Source organism: Gymnogyps californianus, chromosome 2, assembly GCF_018139145.2.
Source record: "Gymnogyps californianus isolate 813 chromosome 2, ASM1813914v2, whole genome shotgun sequence".
Lineage (NCBI taxonomy): Eukaryota > Metazoa > Chordata > Aves > Accipitriformes > Cathartidae > Gymnogyps > Gymnogyps californianus.
Window position 1 is genome coordinate 48,050,509 of NC_059472.1, and position 25,573 is coordinate 48,076,081.

The window sequence follows — 25,573 nt, forward strand, 5'->3', positions numbered from 1 at the left end:
CCATTATAACTTCTTTTTTAATTTCAACAGAGAAGTTTATCCAGTGAAGAGTACAGTAACAGTGCTTGCTATCTGTGTTTCTTTTCAATTGTTTCCTCCAAATTCTAAACTTTGTCTCTTACATTGTAAATATACAGACATAGAGCCAAAAGTATAAATCAGCTGCTGTTTATGAGCTTAAATCATGTTGAAAACTGTCTTAAGCCAAGTAGCAATTAGCCACGGTGTGATTATATCCTTATTTCAATCTCTTTCCCTCCAGAAATAGGGTTACACTTTCAAAACTATGTGGATGTTCTTTTCTGTAATATTGCACATGTAAACAAATAGAACTAAATTATGCCAATAGTAAATATTTTAGCTACTTTGGGAAACAAATAAAGAGTTTGAAAAATACCAACTCTGGATAACCAGAGTAACAAGAATGATGATTATGCTGATTGAAAAATGCATATAAATTAGTATTTTTAATGAAACTCTCAAGGGATCTGGCATTTGAATTCTGCCAGATTAGTTAGCTCAAAACTGTATTGGCTTCTGCTACCTGTTCTACTTGTGTATTAGTCTTCTGTCCAGGAGTGGAGGGATGAGGCAAGTTAGAAGGTACTGAGGTACCTAGGTCAGCCTAGGTAGGTACTAAGGTCAGCCTACTTATAGCATGTTATCTTAAATCATTGATGCAGATTTGTTTGCACTGACAGGTGTTTAGAATTGCCAGAGTAGGAATGCATCTGCTCTGCCATCCTTGCTATCAGCCTCATTGGCTATATGTAATTCTACCAGAATTTGCCTATAAGTCTCCTCATTGCTGCTCTCTTTTCCATCTGTTATGTTAGTAATCTCTTTGTACTTACTCTGTCCTGCTTAATTTAATAGAGAAATTATAGTTTTAATAAAAAATAATTCACTGGATAAGTTACTGTTCAGCAAAGAGATGTATGTCTCATCCTTTGGTTTTCAAGTATACCTTTTTAATCGCCATCTGTGTATGTAATTATAATCTAAATAAAACTTCTCTGAAGATTAGTTAGTGCAATGAAATGTTGTAGGTGGTCCTGAGATAGCCAGGGAAGAAAGTTTGAATCACATATATTTTGACCTGCTTAATAGTCTAAGGTTATTATAGAAGTCAACTACGTTTCTTTACATCAACTTGCCAAATTTGTGTCGTGAAAGGAGTATGATAAAATCATGTTTTGTCCCAAGTACATATGCTCTTAAAACAGGACCAGCTAGTGCCTTTTGTGTGTGACTCAGCAGTTAATGTATTCCAGAATGAGATTTGCCGGTTTTGTGCAATTGCATTACAGTTTATTGTCTCATATTAATAGGCAATCCACTATAAACCGTCAAAATATCTTTTTGCGTACTGCAGCATAGCCAGGTATTTCCTGTTTTGTGTGTGTATGCTTCATTTCTCCTTCAGTAACAATCCATACTTTTTTTTTTTTAAATTAATTTCACTCTATTGATTTCAGTATGTATCTGATTTGTTGAAATAATTTTGTTTTCTGATTCTGTTCTTCAAAATGCTTTCTGCTTCCTCAGCTTTCTTTTTTTGCGGGTTGTATAAATATGTTTTATTGCAGCATGCTAGACAGTAATGGAAGTAGTGAATACTAAGTCCAGATATTTACCGAGATGCCTTCTCCTGCCCCCCACCAATGACAGGGAAATACTGCTGATTTCTATTTGCCCATCTCCTGTGTACTTTTGATAGTACCAATATTTCAGAATTTACTGTAGCTGCTTTTTAAACAGTCTGGAGGGAATTTCATCATGTCCCATCAAGTCAGAAGCACCTGCCTCATAGAAATACTGTTTTACCATTCCTTTTTTTTTTTTTTAAATTTTTTTTTATTTGAACTCTGTAAGCGTATGATCGCATCTAAACTTTTCTCAGGAGACTAAGGCACCTGAGTCCTTTGCATGATGTGTTGTTTGCTTCCTTTTCTGGTGTAGTAATTGACCTTTATTTATCTTTATTTTCCTGTTAGATTCTATAAATAAACTGAAAGGCTCTTGTTGCTTCTCTGTCTGTTGGTAGTTGAAATTGATTTAGTGATATATTTATTTTTTTAAATTTAATTTATACATGTTTATACTCTATATTGGTCCTTTGTTGATTGCCCTTGTTTCTACTTTTTGTAAGATTTCTTTTTCAGGTTATTGAAGAGTTTCAGTTACAAACATAATGATAATCTAAGCTTTTTTTATTTTTTTTTCTTTTTTATTTAAAGCTCTGTAGGATTAACTTGTTCTGGTGTATATTTATACAGTCTTTTCAGCAACTGTCAGGTTTCCTTTTTCTTCTTAAATAAATAAATAAATAAATGTGAGTTTGTTTAAATCTGCTCTTAAAAGATCTTCTCCTTATTGTGCTGTTCCTGATCCTTTTTTTCCTATAATTTTCCTTTTTTTCCTATAATTTTCCTTTTTTTTTAAAGTTATCTTCTACATTTACAAGTAGTTCTACATTTAATCAAATCCGAAACTAAAATAGCTCTTGCAGTATCTTCTGCCTTCTTCTGAAAACAATAGTTATTCCTAGTATGCTCCAAAAATTTCAATCTTTCCAAAAGATTTAGATAGCTAGTCAATTCAGTGTTACAACATGAAGCAATCTTTTGGACACAAATAGGATCTTTTGGGTATGGGCACAGGGGAGAAAATGGGAGTGATTTCTTTCATTGACTTTAAAATTCCAACCCTCACCAAAAGACTTAAATTTTTAGACAAAAATAAGTAGAATATTTCATGGTGTCTGTCAGATAGTTATTACAAGATTTTTATTTGATGACCTAGCATAGTAGTTGCTGAAGAACAACTTGAGCTTCTGCTTAATGAGTGTTACACTATTCTTCTCCCCAAATTTTCTTGATTCCTTCTACTTCTGCTTTTGAGGGTATTCACTGTGAATCATTATTTCCAGTTTTGAAATTTATACACACGCTAATGACCAACAGTTTTAGCTATCAACTAAGTGTAAATATTTTCTCGTAATAAGTACTAACCTGATTTTTTTGCTACCATATTGTGGTCTTTATTCAATATCTTACTGAATTCCACTCTTATCAGTAGCCATTTGCGAATGCTTTTCCCATTGGGCTCATTAGTTCTATCAGTGGTAATTCTCAAATCCAGCTGCTTGCTATAAATTGGTTTGATGCAGACAGTGGTGAATTAGTGGATGAAGGCTGTATGTGAAATGTGCGTAATTATCTAGAACTTAAATTGAGGAAGTTTGCTGAGTGTAGTGATGATGCATTTTCTTTTTTTGTGGAAGTGCAGGAAGGAAGACACCCAGAATTTGAGTATCAGTTCAGTAGTGCAGATGATGTGGAATTGTTAACAGTGGTACTTGAAATGAAAGGTGACTCTTATTTTCTGGAATAGATACAGAATTCAAATTACTCTGCTTGCTCTGTGTCCTCTGAAATAAGTATTTTGCTTATAGGATTTATTGAAGGAATGTTTATATTGGGAAATACTGAAATTCATTCTGTAAAATCTGAATATTAAGAAGATAGTATAAATTGTTGCTTTTTTATCTGTAGATAGTGTAACTACAAATTTCTGATGTAATTTGTCTGTGATATACCTTGTAGTATTAGATCTGTTGTCTTAATAGAAATCAATAAATAAAATTTTTTTCCTCTATTTAGGAGGCCTTATCGATGTCAATATGAGTGAAATTAGTTTTGATGAAATTCAGCAACTGTTTTCAAAAGATTTAGACATTAAACCAGGAGGACACTGGAAACCAAAAGACTGTAAGCCACGATGGAAGGTGAGATGCTGCTTTTCTGGTTTTTTTCCTGTTGGTGTATAAGAATAGTTTACCATTGCAAGCACTTAGTCTTTTACTGCTATATAATTTATATATTATGTAGTATGTTATAGTATATGTATTATGCTATCTGTGCTCAAGAAGAGACTAAAGCTTGAAGAAAAACTTGAAATGGATTGTCAAGAACTTCTAAAGGTTCATTAACTGTTGTTACTAAGCATTTTGTCATATGGATGCAAACTTGTCCTATGTGTATGTTGCTTAAAGTATAATTAGAAGCAAGTGAACATAAAAGGAAAATCTTATTTATATTTTACTCAGAATTTTTTTCTTTTTTTTGTTTGAGCAAAATTCCAACACGCTTTCCTAGTGGGAATGAAAGTGTAAAACACCAAGCCAATTTAAATGTAGAAGTTGAAAAGCTTATGTAGGCTATGGGAAACTTGATCTGTATTGAAACATTAAAATTTGAAAATGCTAATATAATAGCTTAATATATATATAATTTTTTGAAGGTGGCGATCCTTATTCCCTTTCGGAATCGCCATGAGCATCTTCCAATTTTTTTCCGTCATCTGATACCTATGTTGCAGAAGCAGCGGCTGGAATTTGCCTTCTATGTTGTTGAACAGGTAACAGCATTTACTTGAAAAGTGACTCTTCAAGGTTCCTTACTAAAGGGGATTTGATATTCTTATCAAGATTTGGATGAATCCAGAATTTAAAAATTGTTACTCTGCTGTTCTAATCCTTTGAATGAAAAAGGAAAGTTCAGCTCATTCCCGACTTTAAGCAGTGGCCAGATACATGTTGCTTTTCTTCAAATACGATATTTTGTAGGTGATAACACAGTCTCTTTGAATCTGTTGTCTTTGTAAGTTTTCAAGGACAAAAAAATGGGGCTACATCTGGCTGGTAACCAGTCACCAGCGGTGTTCCTCAGGGCTCAATTCTAGGGCCAGTTCTGTTCAGTATATTTATCAGCAATCTGAATGGAGGAGTTGAATGCAGCATTAGCAAGTTTGCTGATGATACCAAACTGGGAGGTGCTGTTGATTCTCTTGAGGGATGGGATGCCTTGCAGAGGGATCTAGATAGATTGGACCATTGGGCTATGATTAATGGGATGAAATTTAACAAGTCAAAATGCCGGATTCTGCACCTAGGACGGAGTAAAGCCGGGTACAAGTATGAATTGCGAGAGCAGTGGCTGAAGAGCAGCCCTTGCAGACAGGGAGCTGAGGGTGCTGGTTGACAGCAGGCTCAATATGAGTCAGCAGTGTGCCCTGGCAGCCAGGAGGGCAAACCGCATCCTGGGGTGCATCAAACGCAGCATAACCAGCCGGTCAAAAGAGGTGATGATCCCGCTGTCTTCAGCATTGGTCTGGCCTCACCTTGAGTACTGTGTGCAGTTCTGGGCCCCACAATTCAAGAAGGATGTTAAGGTCCTTGAATGCGTCCAGAGAAGGAGGGCAACAAAGCTGGTGAAAGGGCTGGAAGGCATGTCCTATAAGGAACGGCTAAGGACTTTGGGCTTGTCTAGTTTGGAGAAAAGGAGGCTGAGGGGCGACCTCATTGCTCTCTAGAGCTTCCTGAGGAGGGGAAGTGGAGAGGGAGGTGCTGATCTCTTCTCCCTGGTATCCAGTGACAGGACATGTGGGAATGGTTCAAAGCTGCGCCAGGGGAGGTTCAGACTGGACATTAGGAAGCATTTCTTTATTGAGAGGGTGGTCAAACACTGGAAGAGGCTTCCTAAGGAGGTGGTCGATGCCCCAAGCCTGTCAGTGTTTAAGAGGCATTTGGACAATGCCCTTAATAACATGCTGTTGTGGTTTAACCCCAGCCGGCAACTAAGCACCACGCAGCCACTCGCTCACTTCCCCCACCCAGTGGAATGGGGGAGAGAATCGGAAAAAAACCCAAAAAACTCGTGGGTTGAGATAAAGACAGTTTAATAGGACAGAAAGGAAGGAAAATAATGATAATGATAATAATAATAAAATGACAATAATAATACTAAAAAAATTAGAATATACGAAACAAGTGATGCACAACACAGTTGCTCACCGCTCGCCGACCAATGCCCAGTTAGTTCCCAAGCAGCAGTCTGCCCCTCCCGGCCAACTCCCCCCAGTTTATGTACCAGCCCTTTTCCAATCATCTTGTCAATGCCACCTTCCCTAGCAAGTGATCCCAGCTGCTTGGCTTCCCTACCCTCTAATTCCAGGCCACTAGCCCTGTATTCTCCCACATGCCATGCCACCCACAAGGACTGTGGCTGAACCAAAGAACCAAACTGTGCTGGTATCAGTCACCCCTATAGAGAAGAAGAAATGCATGATGTCATATGGTATGGAATAGCTCTTTGGCCAGTTTGGGTCAGCTGTCCTGGCTGTGTCCCCTCCCAGCTTCTTGTGCCCCTCCAGCCTTCTTGCTGGCTGGGCATGAGAAGCTGAAAAATCGTTGACTTAGTATAAGCACTACTTAGCAACAGCTAAAACCATCAGCGTGTTATCAACATTATTCTCATACTAAATCCAAAACATAACACTGTACCAGCTACTAGGAAGAAAATTAGCTCTATCCTAGCTGAAACCAGGACACGTGCTTTAACTTGGTCAGCCCTGAATTGGTCAGGCAATTGGACTAGATGATCGTTGTAGGTCCCTTCCAACTGAAATAGTGTAGTCTATTCTATTCTAGTTGACTATTTTAACAAGCAACAAAACATAATGTTTCTTCGTTTGTATCAGTATTTATTTAACTCGTAATGTCATGCTGTATTAATCCAAACCACCCATATTTTGATACTTCAGAGTTGCTAGTGCTGTTAAGTTTTGTGTAAGAGGGGAGAATATCTAGACTTTTTAAATCACAAAATACAGTTGATGTAGTTGGTGCCAACCAGAGCTATTGCTCTGCTTAGCTAGAGGAATAACAGGCATCTTTGTCAATGCTTTTTTTTTATGTGGTAGAGGATGTATTTCTCATAGTATTGAAATTTTGTGTCTCTCTTCTTGATTCTTACAATGTCTCCTTTGTTTTCTGTTTGAAGACAGGTACACAACCTTTTAATCGTGCAATGCTCTTTAATGTTGGCTTCAAAGAGGCTATGAAGGATGCTGTCTGGGACTGCATAATATTTCATGATGTGGATCACTTACCTGAAAATGACCGAAATTATTATGGATGTGGAGAAATGCCACGCCATTTTGCAGCAAAGCTGGACAAATACATGTACATGTAAGTAATTAGCTTTATTCACGTTGTTTCTTAAAGACACAGAAACATTCTTGCAGTGTGTATGAATTTTCCAACAGTATATGCAGTAGGTGAAACCAATAAAACAGCCTCCTACCATGCTATTTACATAAATGAATATCTAGTTATTAAAAGGAAGTTTTAAGTTTAGTGTCTACATTTGATATGTTGCTAATTTGAAGATATTATTTATAATTTTCAGTGTTGAACTTGTTGCAGTGAGGTTGATCTTTGGGGAAAAAAAAAAGGGCTATTTGTATCAAGGGGGAAAAACTTACCTTGCTTATTAGAAATCTTGTCTGGCTACATAAGCCTTTGCGGTGGCTGTTAACAAAGATAAGCAGATAATCTGCAGCAAAATACCACAGGAAAAATGTCTTACTTAATTTTCTTGTAAATGTACAATTTATTTCTGCTTTGTACTGCTTTTTAAACAGAAGATTTTCTTACTGCTAGACCATCTTGTACCTTGTATTCAGTCTCTGTTGACATTTGATGAATGTAGTGGGTCCTGCAGTTTTGTTACCTCCTTTCCTTCTGCTATTTTACATTAATGATGTTTCACTTGCTTTTTAACACTCTGCTGTCTCATGACACTCTTCCAATCACTTCACGTAAAGCTGTAGCTTATTGCTTGCTACATGTATGTATTTGCCATCCTGAAATTTTATTTGTGAAGTTGATCAACTTGACAACTTGGTCAACCTGACCCATCAGAAGCAATGCATTGAAAATATAACTTTGTTTGGACTTCAGGTTGTCAGCCAATTAGCAATCAAACCTTTAAAGATTTAATATGTATTTAAAAATATATAAATAAACATATAAATATATAAGAGATTTCATCTATCTTTATATGTATTTTTAAATACTTTATGTATTTATATATACATTTATAAAATGTCTAAATACAGATAATTTACAAATATTTACAAACTATATGTTTACAATATATACACAATAAATATATATAAATACATATTTATGAAATATAAAAAGAAATATATGTATATATACAAAAAAGTGCACGTGTACCACACACATACTTACATATGAATAAAAACCTCAAACAGTTCCATTAACTGTCATACCCCAGTTGTTTTTATTTTTGGTTGGTGGGTTGGTAGTGGTTTTTTGTTGGTTGTTTTTTGAGGGGAGGTGTTTGGGTTTTTGATGTTTTTTATTTTTAGAACACTTGTTATTTCAGTTAAATGTTGAAAGGGATATATAGTAACAACCTTCCCCAAAAGCTATTAAGATTTGGTTCAATCCTGTGTTTCCACAGAGATTAGAAATTGCATGACTCTGTATTTCTTTTTCTTTCCCCTTGCATTCTGGAGTTATTTGTCGTTCAGTGTGGCAATTGTGTCCTAAGCAATGGTAAATCTTTTTGTAGATAGTCCTAATTCCTTCAAGGTTTCAGATTTGGAAGCGTCTCCTGAGAAATGTGTTAAATTACGTTTATTTGATGAAATTGTATGCTGTTTCTGAAAGAGGAACGCACTTTACTGTAGCAGCTTCTGGGTTAAGGACGCAAGTCAATATTGATGGAAGTAAATATAGATACTTAAATACAATCTGTTTTTTTTTTTTTTTCTTTTTTTTAGATTGACAAAGTGTTTTGAGAACTGGAAATCACATTGCCTGGGCCTTAGTATGTTATGTTATATAGCTATAGTGGCTGGTCGTGTTGGCCAACTGCTGATTACTTAATAGTATGTGTTAGTAATTACTGTATGCTTACTGACAAAAAAGCCTTTTGATTCAAAAGTTTAGCTTCTAAAAAATGGAAAATTGTTTTTTAAATAAGTAGGTGTTTCACTGTGGTTGAATATGTACTGTTAAACTGTTCCTCTCAAGTTTTAACAGTTCTGTAGAATATAGTTATGAATTAAAATTACTGAATTGATGCATTGCTGATTTTGTCATTTTTTCAGTTGATTAAAGAGAGGTTTTTTCAGTTGAATAGTGTCAAAATACAATAGTTTGAGGGCTTCACTTAATACTCCAGCTATGGGTCTAAATCAGTGATCTGAAATACGTGATAGACTTTTGTTTCATGTGGTGATACTAATTTGAGCTACAGTTTAAGAGTACCTTTTATGCAGATCAGACACTACTGCAAACATTTTGTTCAACTTCCGTGTATGTTACTTAATGCCAGCGATCTGTGAACCAGTTTCCCTTAGTGAATACATTCAGCATCTCTTCATGTCCTTAGTTTGGGGTTCTTGTTTTTTTTGAAAGGTATTGTTCAGAGAAAGGGCTACCTGTCTAAGTTCAGCTAATAATACAGAATTTGTCTTTTGTTTGCAGTCTTCCATACAATGAGTTCTTTGGTGGTGTAAGTGGCCTGACAGTGGAACAATTTAAGAAGATCAATGGGTTTCCAAATGCCTTTTGGGGATGGGGTGGAGAAGATGATGATCTTTGGAACAGGTGTGTGTTCAGTGCTTATGTTTTTCTCATTGTTCTGTGGTATCCACCCTTTGAGAGCAATTAGGTGTCTTTTCTGTTAATTGTTACCTTTTTTTAATTTGTTCTAAATGAACAAATTCTAACATTTCTAAAGAGTTCACTTTAGAAATATCAGAACATACCATTTGAAGGGATAAGTATGATGTTCTTTTTTCTTGGCCTGGGGACAGTTAACAGGCTTTTAAGAGATGGGGCTTGTAACAAATAACGGATATAACAACAGATAACAGTATTAAGCATTTTTAGTCTCATTCCTTCTAGTCTTCTGTGCATTGCTTTTTGATTTTAATTTACATCTCTCTTGCTGCTAGCATTATGGAATACCATCCCGCAGACATGTAGAGTAAGCATGAGTTTAAGTATCTTTCATATCTTAGGAGCAGTGTTTGAGAGAGAGGTTAATTTGTGACTGTATTGATAGTCACAAATTGGACAGTGGACAGCAATGCTGACTGTAATACTAACCGCTCACGGTAAACGAGTGTAAAATGTTCCAGTTGAGCTGTTGAAACAAAGTGTCTGCATGAGTTTATGTATAAAGAGATATATTTTAAAGGAAGAGTTTGTGTGTTTTTATTCTTTTTCCTTACTATTTCCATATTTTTATGCTGTTGTTCTTTAAGAACAAAGCAGGAAATACTAAATATGAAATCATGATTTCACACTTTATTGGTTTTGCCAGCTTTTTTAGTTGTTGGGTTAGGAGTGGTTTGGGTTTTTTAGGGAGAGAATGTCAGTGAACACAAAGACTTAGCTTTAAAAGATTTGATGTGTGTTTTTCACTTTTGCTGTAACTTGTAAAAACATCTTTTTAATACTCCTCATACCAATGTTTATGTATTATACTGCAGGGTTCACTATGCTGGATACAATGTAACAAGACCAGAGGGAGATTTAGGGAAGTACAAATCCATTCCTCATCATCACAGAGGTGAAGTCCAGTTTTTAGGACGGTAAGAAAAACAGAGAACTGTTGAAATACTAGAGCTAAAGATGTAAAATTTTTTTTTACACACATGCAAATCTTCCACACGTACAAATAAGCAGTCAGTGCTTATCAGTGTTATTCTCTCTTTAGTGCTAAACTTTGTATTTTCTTAAAGACATTATGTTTGTTGTTCATGTATTTTTTATTTAACCATGAGAGAGACTGTGTGTCAGAAGATATTATTGTCATAATCTTTGATGCAGAATGTTATTGTTCCTTAATAGTTTGGGCATTGGTGCTGGCAGGGCTCCATTAGTTGGTTAATTTGGATATTCTGCAAAAGGAAGCAGTACAGCTAGGGGAAATGACTCCTGCGTGAAAACAAACTTTAAAACTCCTCAAGGATAGGTTTCTTCCATCGTATTTCATTCTTTTCGGAGATGCAGGTCTTCTATTTCCTGCTTACATTGACATGAACTTCTTCTTTCGGGGTTCCTTTCTTTTGCTACAAAGATGCAAAACACTTTTAACTGGGCAGTAGGTTCTGGCTGCCCTAGATTGGAATAGCAACCAGAATGCAGCAGATGAGCTACACTTAAAAAGTAGAATGTGAAACGCAAAATAAAGGGTTTATGGGCTGCATCAAAAGAAGTGTGACCAGCAGGTCAAGGGAGGTGATTCTCCCCCTCTACACTGCTCTCCTGAGACCCCACCTGGAGTACTGCGTTCAGCTCTGGGGCCCCCAATATATGAAGGACCTGTTGGAGCGAGTCCAGAGGAGGGCCATGAAGATGGTCAGAGGGCTGAAGCACCTCTCCTGTGAAGACAGGCTGAGAGAGTTGAGGTTGTTCAGCCTGGAGAAGAGAAGGCTCTGGGGAGACCTTATAGCAGCCTTCCAGTACCTTAAGGGGGCCTACAAGAAAGCTGGAGAGGGCCCTTTTTACAAGGCCATGTAGTGATAGGACAAGGGGTAATGGCTTTAAACTGAAAGAGGGTAGATTTAGATTAGATGTAAGGAAGAAGTTCTTTACTGTGAGGGTGGTGAGGCACTGGAACAGGTTGCCCAGAAAAGTTGTGGATGCCCCATCCCTGGAAGTGTTGAAGGCCAGGTTGGATGGGGCTTTGAGCAACCTGGTCTAGTGGAAGGTGTCCCTGCCCATGGCAGGGGGGTTGGAACTAGATGATCTTTAAGGTCCCTTCCAACCCAAACCATTCTATGATTCTATGGTATGTGTTTTCAGATAATTAGAAATACCGTTTAATTGTGTTATCAATGGGTGTCTCTTTCTGGGAACATCTTTATTTTCTGCTTTATTCATAAGTTTTAAAGACATGTACAGTAGACATGAGTAAATACATGATATGAAACTAAAATGTACACATCAGTAATCTGAGGGAGTGGGAGGGAAACTTTTTTTAATCACCTCAAATTTAGATGTTTGCAAATGCAGGAGTCTCAAGAATGAAATGAGAAACAATTCAGACATTTAAATGTATAATGATGAACAATGAAGGTTCCTAAATCTTCTCTGAGCTCCATAGCTGAGATTCATAGCAAAAGAACATGAAGAAATTGAATGTTCTTTAAAAATCAGTTCAGTTTGGGACCATAAAAAGTATACATATTAAATGCCTTCTTTGTTATTTAGTTTTAATGTTAACTTGTATATGTGAACATAAAATCTAAGTGTATTAAAAAACAGAAAGTGGCTTGCTTTTAAAGCTTAGGCAGGTAATTTCGTAATTTCAGAGGGCTGAGAGGTAGTTTCAGAATTTAAAGCATATTTCAAAATGAAATGACTGTTAACAGTGTCGTGTCTAACATCAATTGAATTGTTTCTTGCAAATCTTTCTCATGTTTTCTTCTTCCAACTCCCTCTGCAGATACAAACTTCTGAGGTATTCCAGAGAACGTCAGTATCTTGATGGGTTGAACAATTTAATATATACTCCTAAAATACTTGTCAGTAGATTGTATAAAAATATAACTGTTAATCTCATACCAGAACTTGCTCCTGTTAGAGACTATTGATGGAAGTGGAATGACAAGCTACCCTACCAGAGCAGACTTTTAACACTGGAAGCTACTAATAGACATTGTAAAACAAAACAAAACCAACAAACAGCAGCTTAGAATTAGAGATTTTTTGACCATTTGATGATGCATATTTGGGATGAGAAGTAATTGTATGTACCATGCATTTTGTTCTGAAAGAAAAGCCAGCAGCTACCACTCAGATGTTTACAGCATGAGACTACTGTTCAAGCCTTCGTTCTTCATATTCTCTATCTTAACCACTCAACTAAATAAACTGCAGAAAACAGACTTGTAGCTTCTCTGGAAGTAGGGACAGAGGCCGCCTCTTCCAGGAATTTTTTATACTAACCCCCTACCCCCCCGCCTCGTATTTAAATGAATGCTTTTGTTTCTTTTTAAAATGTGTTTTGTAAATATGTGATGTAAATTAATGTGTGTACATTGCTTTTAAATTGCTCAATATTTTATGCTTCAGTATGTATTTGAGTGTGTTCTGGTTTGAATTCTATAGGAACGTTTTTATTAGCATGAAAGAACAAGTGTAAAATGTAAGTATGCTTAAAAAAAAGGTTATACCTTATGTGAAATGAAGGAAATATTAATTGTTGGCCAGCTATGACTGTAAACTGTTATACTAGTTTTGAGCTCTAGGCCTCCTGCATATCTATATAGAAAAATCAATTTCGTATATGAACTTGCTAGAAAGAAAGCTTTTAATTTTATTTATTGCCAGCAAAATTGTATGATACCCTGCCTGCCATCTAAATCCTATTTATATGCATATTGCATGTGTATTACGGAAAATCTTGCAGTTGTTGTGTATTATGATCTACAGGAACTCTTAACTGTTTCCAAGTGTGCCACTAGTGTCAATGTCAGGGATTTTAATGCCTAAAACAATGTGTCTGGGTGTGTACAGTATTTTGGTATTGTTCTTTTTTTTTTAAATCCTAGTAAACAGCACTTTTATTCCTCCAAAATAAGAAGAGCCAAAAATATGTCTTCACTGGAAGAATATTAAAGTTAGATTTTTAAGAAAATAATAAAACATAGTTCTAATAGTTCTAATGCTTGCAGGGTGGGATTTTCAGAACCATGGTGTTGGTCAAACTGTTCCGCTGATGATGATGATGGCATAAGTGGAACTGAAAACAGGCCAATCCCAAGTGCTTTTTAAAATTCCACTCATAATATATTAATCAATATAGCTATTTAAGGGCCTATTCTGGTAGAGTGCTGAGTGCTTCTATGATGCACTAAGTATCCTCAAGTCGATGACTTTCAATGAGATTGAGGTTGCACAGTCCCAGTAAGGATTGGTCCTGTCTGTTTTTCTATTTTTGTGGTGTTATCTGTATGAGTAACTAGCCTCTTTCCCTGGCTTATAATGAGAAATATACCTTCTTATTTTCTGTTTGCTTGTAATGTTATGCTACCTAAAAATGTCCCACTGCTAAGCATTATTACCTTTTCCTAATATTTTTTTACATCCCTCGTTAATACTAAGGAAAAGGACCGGATCATTTATTTTCTATGTTAATGCAAAGATATTGACCAAGATCTAGTAAACTGTTTTGTTTGTCACGGTTACTCAACTCTTTAGGAACCAAAGACTGACTTCTGCTCCCATCAAGAATGGAAAGCAGAATATAATAAGGATTGTTTATCCATAGAGTGTTCTGTAAGAGTGTTGACAAAGAATACTAACTTTAACTCATTACTGTGTGTTGGTTTCCTGAATTGCTGCCACAGATGGTGTGGTGCTTTGTATATTTGAGTTTGTTTGCCATAAACACCTTTTATTTCTTTGGCATCCCAGCAGCAGATTTTGCCCTTAGCCATTCTTTGGTAAAGTTATGAGCTTAGTTGTAGGCATCCCAAATATTTAGTAGAAATGTAATGATTTAATTTAAGTAGTTGAGAACAATTGTAAGGGATATTTTAAACAGTATTGGAATTACCTTAAAATCTACCAGTTAATCTAATATGCTTTAGGAATGATGTAATGCAATGAAAATAACAAAAAGTGAGCATAAAGTGAACAAAACATCTTTCAAAAGCATGCTTAAGTGGTTTGATCACCTCCTGCTATATTTTTCTATAACTGAGTGTATAGAATATTCTGAAGCATATGGATAAATGGGAGATAATTAATACACTGTATGAACAATTATATCTTCAAAATAAAATTAGTCTTATTTCATAACAGACTAATACAATTCTTTAAGAACTGTTGAATAAATTTTTAAATCCCTGATGTAATTTTGAAGTGATTTCTGGTTTTCAGTACAAGTTCACCTACGATTTAACACCTGTGATTATGAAACATCCTTTGGTACTGTAGGTCTGTACTGGTTTCTGAAGCATGCTTTTGTGCCCATTTGTTAGGCATTCTGTGAAATTAATGTGCAATTTTTAAAATTTCTAATGCATATATGTGTATATATATACATAATATATTACACATATGCTGTGGCTGAACTAATATAACTTTACAGCTCTAAGTGATTAATCATGTATGGTCTTAGAAAAATGTGATTTAAACCAGTATGTGATTAGATTATGACATATAGCTGAGTTCTTAAAAAGTTTACATTTTGGTGCCCCAAAGTGATGGATGTTAAATTATGAATTGTTAACCAACACTCTTCTCTAAATACCTTTTATCACTTTGTTGGGAAGTTTTAAAAGTTGCCATCTTAAATTACATCAAAATAGTGTTTGTATACTACCTGCTTGAACTCAGTACTATTCTGTAGTGAATTTTAACATAGACAGTGCCTTCAAACAAAATAAATGCGATGCAGAACTAAGAGTTGTGCACATTCCTTTTGATATTTTAATGATTCTTGTAAAATGTAGAGAGAAGCCAATCACATTGGCTTTTGCATTGCTGACAAGGCAAATGAAGGACGTCTTCTCTCCAAGGAGTGAACATGGAGGGAGAAGAAAGAGGGAGTATTTTACAAGATTCTGAAGATTTTGCAAATTAACAAGTAAAAACATTACAGAAATATTAACAGTGAAATCTGACTGATATGCTAAGATACTCTTAAGCCCATTTGCTGTATTTCAGATTTAAGTAGGAGAATATAAAATACCCATTTTGCAATAGACAGTATATTGAAAAGCAAGTGCAAAATGTCCTTTTTCTTGGATCTTGCCAGTCTGTTTTTCTATCATTATGTTTACTAATGACTGTGTTATAGTGGGTTACTAATGAGCCAGTTATTTAAAAATATTAAAAGGATCCATTGCATATCAGCAAGAGGAAGTGTACTTAAGATTATTTTATTTGTAGAGGTATGTAAGATAGGCTTAATGAAAAATGCACTGAAACAAATGCTGGGAATTTCCTGTGTACTATCATAGTTTTGGGTTTTTGTTGTTCATGAAAATGTTTGTACTTTTTTATCATTGTCTTTTATGAAATATAATGTTCTAAAGATTGTGTTGGTTTGTTTATTCTGAGGTTCTGTGGAGAACTTATCTTCTTTGTGTTTTGTTTATAGACAAAGTGCTCATTTTTCTAGTGCTCCGTTCCTCGAAGTAATAACAAAAGGAAGAGACACTTGGCCAGCAAATACATCAGGTTAGGCTGTGATGGGATCAGGCCTTAGGCTAACAAATCATTTTCCCTTTATTGGTATTTATATGCTTTCAGCTTTTGGTTTTACTAGGCTAAATGACTCAACGTTTTTGCGAACTTTTCCAAGATAGGGTTGCTATTCTGTTGAATCTCCTAATGGCTCTTCTCTGTACTTATTTCTGTTTAGGAGTAATTTTCCTTGTATATGGATTACAAGAATGGGAAGTAGAAGGATTCATCCATGTTTCTCCTGGCGTTAAATAGGGAGCTGGTTTTCTCAGGAATCATCAGTTATCCTTATTTTTCTTTGTATCTTACAGCTATTACAGAAGTGTCTGATGGTTAGAGGTATGCAAGTAATTTTTGGGAGTACTTCAACTGGGGACAAAGGTATTTGCAGAATTTTACGAAAATACACAAATAAACTTCAAGTATGTTTGATGGACATACTTTTCTGCAATATTGGATATGGACTCTCCTTGAAAGTGTCACCAGTTATAATATATTGGAAAGCAGGAAAGAAGGCATTTAAAGTATGTGTAGCATTTAAGGACGCTAAGGATGCTATTCTACCTTGCTGTCACTTTTAAGCTGCTTTTGCTTCTGTATCTTAAAAATCAGAATTGGGAGGTGAGTTTATCTGATGATTATATGGGGCCCTGGGTAGTAGTCCCATATGACTTCATCTATTGCGGGCTTCAGTAATATAGATGATGGTAGGTGGTGGATTGCCTTTCCTCTGTGCTTACTTTTCATGAGACACCTTTCAAATGTGTTTTGTTCACTTCCTTTGCAAGAGGGAATGTAGTTTATTAACTTCATGGAAGACTTTGGTTTATTCTCAGCATCCCAGTAATGGAGTTCCAATGCATTTTTTCTAAGCTTAATGTGTTTTTTCAAACCCTAAACTTTTATTCAGAAGAGCAATACTTACAGAATACAGAAATACAGAATACTTTTATTCAGAAGAGTATTTTTAAACAAAGTCAACACACATTCTTCTTAAAGTTAACAAAGTGAATAAACGACTGTTAATGTTAGTGATTTACTATGAAATCTAAAGCTGTTTATACAGTCAGAAACTAAGTTCTTATCATTTATGGAAATTTTAATTTACACATCTAAATTTTCATGCTTAATGTCAACTTCTATTCCACTGGCTCACTAACTACTGCTGTAGTTGAGTAAGAAAAGGGACTGAGGAGAACAGCAATGCAGTAATGTCGATAACCAGCATCATTAGCTGTGAACACCACCTGGAAAAAGAAAAAACAAAAGACAAATGAGAAGTGATCTCTAGATACGAGCCTAGATGGAACCACTGTGATCATTTTATCTAACCTCCCACAAAACTTTGGAAATATCTTCTCTTGTGGTGATTTGATCACTGTGATCTGAGATTGCCTGTCACACACAGTTTTTCCACTGGTTAAATATCCTTTGTTAAAAGCATACATGTCACTTATTTAAAATTTTGTCAGTTATATTTATTATCCAGATTGGGGTTTCCTTGTTGGTACTCATAAATGGCAACAAGATTTTTTTCCTTATTGAAGATCTACATTGAACCCCATTGATTGTCTTTATTTAAAAAAAAAAAAAAAGGCATTATTTCAAGTATTTGAATATTTTTGTTGCTCTTACGAAGTCCTGAACTTTGAGGAACAGAATTAAACATAGTGCTACAGTAACTGTCATCAGGTCAAAATACGAAGCAATGAGTTTCTTTAATCCCACTTACATATCTAGTAGATAGAGAAGGACGGACTGCATTAGTCCTTTGACCACAACGTGATAATCTTACGTATGAATGATTTACAACAGCCCTTTTAACATCTCCTTAATCAGCTCATGTCCTGTCCTTTGATTTCTCCCTCTACATAGTAGATAATTTTGTGTTGTGAGACAGTGAGTGTCAACTTTTAAAATAGACACAGTTTAATAACTGTGATGCATAGCTTGTGCTCCTTTCAACATTAATAAAAAAAAGATGCATATGAAACAACCAGTGAACTGAGCAAAACATGATCCCTACTGAGGCTTGTTTTTAAGAAAGGAGGCTCTTGCACTCTGGATTAAATTCATTTCTAGTCTGGAATATAGACTTAAACATTATCTTGATATATAATCAATTTACTTGCACGCTGTAAATCTTTCGTCTTGCCTCTTATTTCAGTTATCACAGAAGGCAAGGCTATCCAGCATTAACCTTCATTATTGTCTAGAATAAGAATGTCATCTCTCATCCATTTCAGGGAGGCAGAAACAAAATTTAACCCAGATGTTTGCCACCTTTTCTCCAAGGAGATGAGGAATGGCTGAGCAGCAGTTGCAAACTGCACAGCTGGTGGTGCTCACTGATCTGTCACAGTCCAGCAAACAACTAATACAGGACTGCTGCTGCTACTGAAAGGTCATATGAAAGGGCTGATGCTGTGGAGGGGAAGGGGACAGCCCCCAAGGAGTCCCAAACCCTGCAGCTGACCTCAGTTGGTACCTGGTTTGGACCACCTTCATCTAACCAGTTTATCTGTCCCATGCAAACTAAAAAGGCCTGTTACACTTTTTTCTGCTGTAAACTGACGATCCAAGCATCCAGAACACAGTTCATACTTTCATTATCTTTAAAAATCTAAATTATAAACTTTGTCTGCAGCTGTACAAATCCTGGATCCAAAAGGCAGAAAAATCCCTTTCCCAGGAGACTTAACAGAGTACCCCACCTGTTGTTCTCCCTCAGGTGTCTAGAAATAGCCACAGAAAGAACTACAGGCTTAAGTAGAGGTAGAAGGGTGGAAAACCTCTTCGTAAGTAATACATCTAAGAGCTTATTGAGAGTTATGGGGAAGCTAGTAACTAGGTTCTCTCATGAGTATGTTGTTACAAAGCTTTGAGATTGTGGATTTAAAGCAAAAATATTTTAAAGTGAAAAGAAAGTTCAACAAGTGCAATTAGTAATTGAAGCCTAGACATATAAAGTATTTTCATTCTTTGCAACTAAAGTACAGGAGAAAATGAATACTCACATCAGCATGGTGATGAAAGGGATTCAAGCCCAATTTCTTCCAATAAGAGGCTGTGTCAAGCTCAATCTTGTATACACCTGTTACAAATTGTTTTTTATTTGTGAGCTCATGGAGCTCTCCGTTGTCATTGGTTTGTCTGTGTGATGGCAGAAGAATGCATTTTTGGTTAAAAGCCTAAGAAAAGTGCAATTTTTAGCGATTGAACTTGAGTGATGTTGTGTAGCTTAAGTAGTATGATGAATACTTCTATTGATCTGGAATGGCTTACGTCCATCTGTATTGTGGATGCTTCAGAGCTTATCTTGGCATTTGCTACTTCCACGATCGGCACAGCAGATGGCTGCCTGCCATGTCACTACTCTGCATGGTTTGGGGGTGAGCCAAAAGCTGGCATTATTGTTCATAGACTCTTGGCAGAGTCTTGGAGTTAATTAAATGAACCCACTCAGAGGGAAAACTTCACTGCTGTAAGCAATGTGGAAGCTCTATGATGCACTTACTGTGCAACTAAGTAGGGTCAACTCTTGATTTTCCCATAGTTTTCTTTCTTATTTAAATGTATTGCGTTGTTTTAGCGGTATGAATATTTTTTACAGTTGGCTTTTTGAAATTTGAGATCTGCTGTTTGAAATGACTGTAGGTCAGCCAACAGTGTCGCCTTATGGAATTCCCTGTTGTCTGTATTGATCAGTTGTTTTTCCATCCTCAACAAACAGATGGTTTTGTTTGATTTGAAGATGCTATCAGTGCTCTCCAAGGCCATAGTGCTGGCTTGAAACTATACACCTTTGAACACCAACCAGTTTAGGGCTCCAGAACCAATATTGAATGCTGTCTCTCAAACATGTCTCTTGGTTGAGACCTATTTCTGTGAAATAAGTTACATAATACTAGGTTTTGGATTGGGTAGGTTATCCACAATTAACAGTGCGGCTAGTGCCTGATTTTAGTAGTTACAAACCACTGTTTTGTGTTCTAGCTGCCAAATCTTTTTCTGAACATATTTTATTCAAATTGCATGCAGAGAAAAATAAAGAATTAAATGTTTTTTATGTCATTGTCCAGTGCATTACTTAGAATCTGTGCTTATAACTGTGAAGTCATAGAACACCATTTATATCTTACAAGATGCTCTGTAGTCAGTTATCAGATTTTTTTTAATCCATTCAAATATCTATTTTTTTCATCATAGATTGATCATTGTTAGGTAGCTTCATTTCTCTAACAAGCTTTCTCAGGTAAAACCAAACATACCTTTAACTGAGAACAGTTATTTCAGAATCTTTTGCTAATGTTCAATTATTTACAAATTAACAAGGCTGGAGAGGTAGATTTAGTATTATCACAACTTTTGCATACCTCATGTTAAGGTTACTTTGTTCTTTGTTTCAAATGTTAAGTATGTTTTTAAGGCTTCAGTCAACACCCAGCTGTTCAGCCGAGTATCTTTATATAAAGCCTCTAAGCTCAGATTTGAAGATAAGTAAACTGAACACACTCTTAATGGAAAATTTCACGCATTTCCAGTGACAGAATGTGTGTGAAGTGATTTTCTCACTTGAGGGGTGGAAGGCAATTTAGGTAGGACAACGTGAATAGATTGTTCTTCCCCACCTTGTACAAATACGTGTGGCCTTCACTGTAGCTATATTTTTCAAGGACACATATGAGCGTACTGTTGCTTCTGCCAGCCCACTGCTCTGTGGCACCAGAGAGCCACTTACGTACAGTTTCTCGTGGACTTCATAGAAATGCATCTGAGTCTGAGATCCCACTATTGAAATTCCTGCACTATGTCAGCTTTAGCCCTTATGAGCCCTATCTCACTTTTTTAGGTAGAACAGAGTGTTAACAGACCTGGAAAGGTCTCAGGTGAGACCTTGCAACTATCTTGAGGAGATAAGTGTGGAAGTGGGATGCTGCTTATTGAATAAAGAATGTTCATTCTGTGTACCCCCTAAGAATTCTTTTCAATTTCATTTCAGATTATACTTTAAGTAAAAATTGCTTTTGAGTTTTTAAAGTGTTAATATATAGTAAAATTGAGGGCAATTTAAAAAAAGTCATCTACATTTGAAATTCTACAATTGTATTTTTTTAAGACATAGCAACATTTAAATATCTGGGAGATTCTTTTTCTTAGTTTAGATGTAATTGCTTCTCTGTGGGGGAGGAGGTGAGAAAGCTTTATCCACAAATTTTCTCCTTTTGGCTGATTCCTTTTTCTTGAAGCAAAGAAGGCTATCAGATATGATGTGGTATATGTCCAAAACAGTTCTGTGTTTTCTTTTTAAAGCTGTGGTGTTGTATGAAATGAAAATCCATTTAGAAAGAAGGAAAATAGCCAATTTTCCTGAGCTGGGACTCTATCCCAGCCAAAACCAGGACACCAATAAAGGATTCTCAACCAGAGTCTTAGTTTCAAACAAACTAAAAGAGTCTGCGTGATTCTTCTGGTAACAATGCAGCAGTTCATTGCTGGATACTAAAAAGTAATATAATCCTTTGTAATGAAATTGAAGAGAAGCAATGATTGAATTAAAGGATAGCTTAAAATACCTTCTTGTGCTCACAGTAATTATAAAGCATTATAAAGCCCTTTTGGTAGCTGAAACTGTCGTACAGTTAAAAGACAGTCTGCAGCAAATTCATTCAATAGTATGTTATCTTTCCTCTGAGTAAAAAAGACACGTTAGAGAATGTGAAACTGTTTTTTCAACTATTTGGTCTCTTCCCATTGCCTTTCCCTTCTTTCACTCATTATTTTGGTATGACTTACTTTGAATTTAACAGTTCCCAAGATCCATCTGCAGCTTCTTTATATAACTTAACTGGAACATTTGGAGCTGGACTTCCTCGGACTGAATCCAGAATTTTTATAAAAAGAGGATGCTTGGAGTCAGCAGAGTCCTTCAGATAGGAAGAGAGAATTTTTATGTTGTAAGAAAGGTAAGCGATGATGCATAATAAAGCAGTAAGGAATATTATTCTTTAGATCTACAGAATACACCATATTTTCCTCAACAGGATCACTATGTGCTGCAGAAATGTAGCCTGAAGCTTTGTGGGGGCTGGATTTTGTGGAACCAGGGAGGAAGATGTCGGGAGCTGTCAGGAGGACTGTAGCCATGTGCTCTGGGGAGGCACTGCGGCTGTGTGCAAGAACACATTTCTGTTTTCTCTTTGGCATGGCTTAGCTACACATCATCTTCAGCATGAAGTTGTAACTAAATTGTGACCTCAACAGGAAATAATTAAATCATCAAAGGTAGTAGGAATGTTTAAAAATCTGGCAACGCTTCCTCTGTATTTTGGAGTGGCAATTCAACCACGGCTTTCTGGATTTGAGAGCCTCTGATGTCTTGTTGCCATAGAGTTATCTTAATTCTGCTGTAAACTTGATAAGCACCACATACGGACTCTCTCCTAACACCACGTTGGATGAGATTTGTCAGCCCTGGCAGCTAGGCAGGGATAGGAGAGGAAAACCTTCCTTCAAAGATGGGATGGCTTTCTAGTTTCACTCCCAACATGTTCATCACAAGCAGTGGTTATGCCCTGATGTTTTACCTGTTCAAAGGTAGAGTTGAATCAGGGCTTTGACCTTCCGTTACCTAATTCTGTAGATGAAAAGCGAGAAGATAATAGAGCTTTGAGGAAGGTGCTAATCAGAGGTGATCTCAAAATAGCAATCATTGATCTCCATTTAATCATTGCAAAATGAATCGTGATGTAGATGGTAAAAGCTGAGCCCTCTCTTACATCCCTTCTTGCAGTCCGTGACATACTGAACATCCCATCGGCCGGGAACCCTGCCCTATATCAGACCAATGTATCAGCATCTATCTATACTGCCTGTATGCCCTGACTCCTCAGGCTCCCTTTCTGGAATGCAGAGGCTCCTCGCTAGTGTTTCTTTTGAGGCATTGGCAAGGGGGATTCTAGTGCCACCACGTATTTTCCTGGCTTTTACACTCCGGGGAGCTCAATGAAAGTCTGCTTCCTCACAAAGGTTGGTCAGGTATTCGTTTTCTCAAAGATCAGAGCTTGAGAGGAAGAATGAGTAGGGGAGGAGAGAGAGACAAGTCTGTTCTAGGAGAATTTCAGGCTGAAGCGTCTGTGTCTCTAGCTTGCTTTGCTGGAATGAATGAGCCCTCTGGAAGGGGGATCCTGGCTTTGGCTCTGTTCCTTGCTTGCATCAGTGAGCGTTCCTTGCATGGGATAGAGCTGTAGTGGGTAGAGCAGTAAGGGAGAGGACTAGAGAAGGCATTTCCCCAGCATGGATCTCACAACAAGAAACTAAATCCCTCACGACAGGAGCTTGTTCATTGTGTTATAAGGGCTATTAGTTATTTTTCAACAGGCCCGAGGCTTTTGTGTAGTGAGTATGGTATTTTTTTCCTTTCTTGTCTTACATTGCTTTTCACGTAGTCACTGAGTCTAATGACAAGTGCTGCTTTTCTAACCGTAAAGCCCTCTCACTAATCACTAGAGAAGGGGAAAGAAGGACCAGAAAAAGAGCAGTAGGAGAGAACTACAGTCAATACATACCATAGAAACAAAATAATTGCAATAAAATGGAATATTCTATTTTTCACTTACACTAATTAAAGTATTTAAAAAAAAAAAAAAAAAGCTGGGACTACATCAGTATGAAGGACCTCAATCCTGAGACACTTACCGGTGGTGCAGCTTCGGAGAAAAATGCCAGGCCAGCTAAGAAAACAAACACAGAATGAAAAGCCATTTTGCCTACCACTAGGAAGTCTCAGTGTCAGCAAGTAGAAACTGGTGGGATCTGTGATTTTTATATCAAGGCCTCTAAACTGAGGCTACTTATCAGAAAACCCATATGACTTTCAACATGCCGATTCATACTATTTACTTAGTAAACAATGAGAAAATAAGTAACCCATACAAACATGAACCTTGTCTGCAAAAATAAGTCTATTCTATCATTGCCTGTGGAAATATTGTGTATATTGCCTAGCTCAACTGCAGTGATCTGTTTGCTTGGAAGCAATGCCTATTCTGTTTTATTTTTCTCTTTTTGTTGAGGAATAGTGCTGTGTAGATCTCATATATTTGAGAGAAATACAAATTTCTTGTCAACTCAGCAATTTCAGTTTCAGTAAGAATTTCTCTGTGGTTATGGCTTGGCATAATTGACTCACCCATGTTTATCTATTAAGAGATTTCTCTCTGTGGTGGCCTTCTCTCTAGCGCTGATAAAAATTAAGTGAATAATGCGTGGGCTATCTAGTTATCTTATGCATTCCCCTGGAGGAAAAATACGTTTCTTTTGGTTCCCAGCATGATAATGAGATACCTACATACCCATTTCTGAAGCACAGTTAAAACAGTGTTTTAAGTCCTATCACTTTACTTGTCCCTTAGATGCAGTACAAGTTCAAGACTTTCCCTGTACAACTGCAAGTCAGCTCCCACCAAAAGCATCTGCTTCATTTTAGGGAAATGTTACTTCTTGAAATTAAACTTTGTCTTTCTGAGATTTGGTTAGACACATGTACGTACACTCTCTTACTAGGTTTATCCTGTCATCAGATGGATGACTATGTGCAGAGTAGTTTTTTGGTTTGTTGGTTTTTTTTCAGTGACTACACCTGTATGAACATATTTATATCCTATTTTGAGGGCTGGGCATAGCCCACTGCAAATCAAACCTACTGGTTTTCAAGCTCCAGGAACAGCAGGATCCCATGAAATCTGCATGCTTTAAGACGGGTGCTGTTTTGAAACTATTTGCACTGCTTACAAGAGTTGTGTAACTATGGTAGTGTCCAGAAATCAGGGAAAAAAGTAACCAAATAGTGAAATGTTAAGGCAAGCTTTTGTAACTTGTGAATTCACTTGGTATGCAGTCATCCCAAGCAGGCTCTGGGTATAGAGATAAACTCAAAGGTCAGTGGCAGATGAGTGCTGATGGTTTCTGAATGGCATGATTTCAGTAACTATCTCTAGTTTCTGTAATCCTGTTAAAAAACAATTTCTCTGCTTCAGGATATTTTAAATACAATAGGCCATCAGTCTACAGAAATTGCTTCTAAAGCCTTCAAAGTCTTTGGTCAGTTTATTGAATCACAGTCACTCTACAGCTTGCCTTTTCCTGCTTCTAAAAATATGAAGAGAATATTAAGATGATGCTTCTATTTTAGGACTTTTTAAAAATGATGGCTAGAGATTTGATGTAGGGATTTAATTGGAATGCACCTGAATATGGTAACCAGCTGGGTTAAAGATCAAAGTTGTTAAAAATGGTGCTAATTGAAATTGCTTCAGAACTTCTTAGATTGATTGAGCAGCAAACTTTCCTCTTGAAATGACAGTGTTGAGGTTTACGTGAAGTTTTAAGTAAAGGTACACAGATTTTAACTCTTTCAGCTCTCTGGTTATATATATTTCAACAGTCTTTCTGCATTGTTTGTTCTGCTGCTAGGTATTC

General features: G+C 36.4%; 2 protein-coding genes across 3 annotated transcripts in view; one reads left to right on the plus strand and one right to left on the minus strand.

Annotated features, from left to right (window-relative positions):
* B4GALT6 (beta-1,4-galactosyltransferase 6) overlaps positions 1 to 12,870 on the plus strand; it is a 32,636-nt gene extending 19,766 nt beyond the window's left edge. Inside the window, exons 4-9 of the mRNA XM_050892186.1 lie at positions 3,666 to 3,790; positions 4,306 to 4,422; positions 6,846 to 7,033; positions 9,368 to 9,490; positions 10,381 to 10,482; positions 12,342 to 12,870. Of these exons, the coding sequence (XP_050748143.1) occupies positions 3,666 to 3,790; positions 4,306 to 4,422; positions 6,846 to 7,033; positions 9,368 to 9,490; positions 10,381 to 10,482; positions 12,342 to 12,489 (803 nt within the window). The 3' untranslated portion in view covers positions 12,490 to 12,870. The remainder of the gene's footprint in view (positions 1 to 3,665; positions 3,791 to 4,305; positions 4,423 to 6,845; positions 7,034 to 9,367; positions 9,491 to 10,380; positions 10,483 to 12,341) is intronic.
* A 4,362-nt stretch (positions 12,871 to 17,232) lies between these two features.
* On the minus strand, positions 17,233 to 23,857 carry LOC127013498 (transthyretin-like). 2 transcript variants are annotated; one of them, XM_050892399.1, is made up of 4 exons: positions 23,792 to 23,857; positions 21,890 to 22,020; positions 19,111 to 19,246; positions 17,233 to 17,340 (listed from the first exon to the last, which is right to left on the minus strand). In XM_050892399.1, the coding sequence occupies exons 1-4, from the start codon at positions 23,855 to 23,857 to the stop codon at positions 17,233 to 17,235; spliced, it is 441 nt and encodes a 146-aa protein (XP_050748356.1). The 2 variants fall into 2 exon arrangements, with proteins under 2 accessions (XP_050748356.1, XP_050748355.1); XM_050892398.1 differs by having other exon boundaries at positions 23,786 to 23,857.
* Positions 23,858 to 25,573: the final 1,716 nt, after the last annotated feature.

Excerpts from the sequence above, each read along its gene's own strand:
- LOC127013498 (XM_050892398.1), bottom strand. The coding sequence starts at position 23,857 with ATGGCTTTTCATTCTGTGTTTGTTTTCTTAGCTGGCCTGGCATTTTTC. Across the intron at positions 22,021-23,785 it reads AAGCTGCACCACCGGTAAGT|GACTCTGCTGACTCCAAGCA; the intron begins GTCTCAGGATTG and ends TCCTATCTGAAG. Across the intron at positions 17,341-19,110 it reads CCTTTCATCACCATGCTGAT|GTGGTGTTCACAGCTAATGA; the intron begins GTGAGTATTCAT and ends TTCTTTTTCCAG.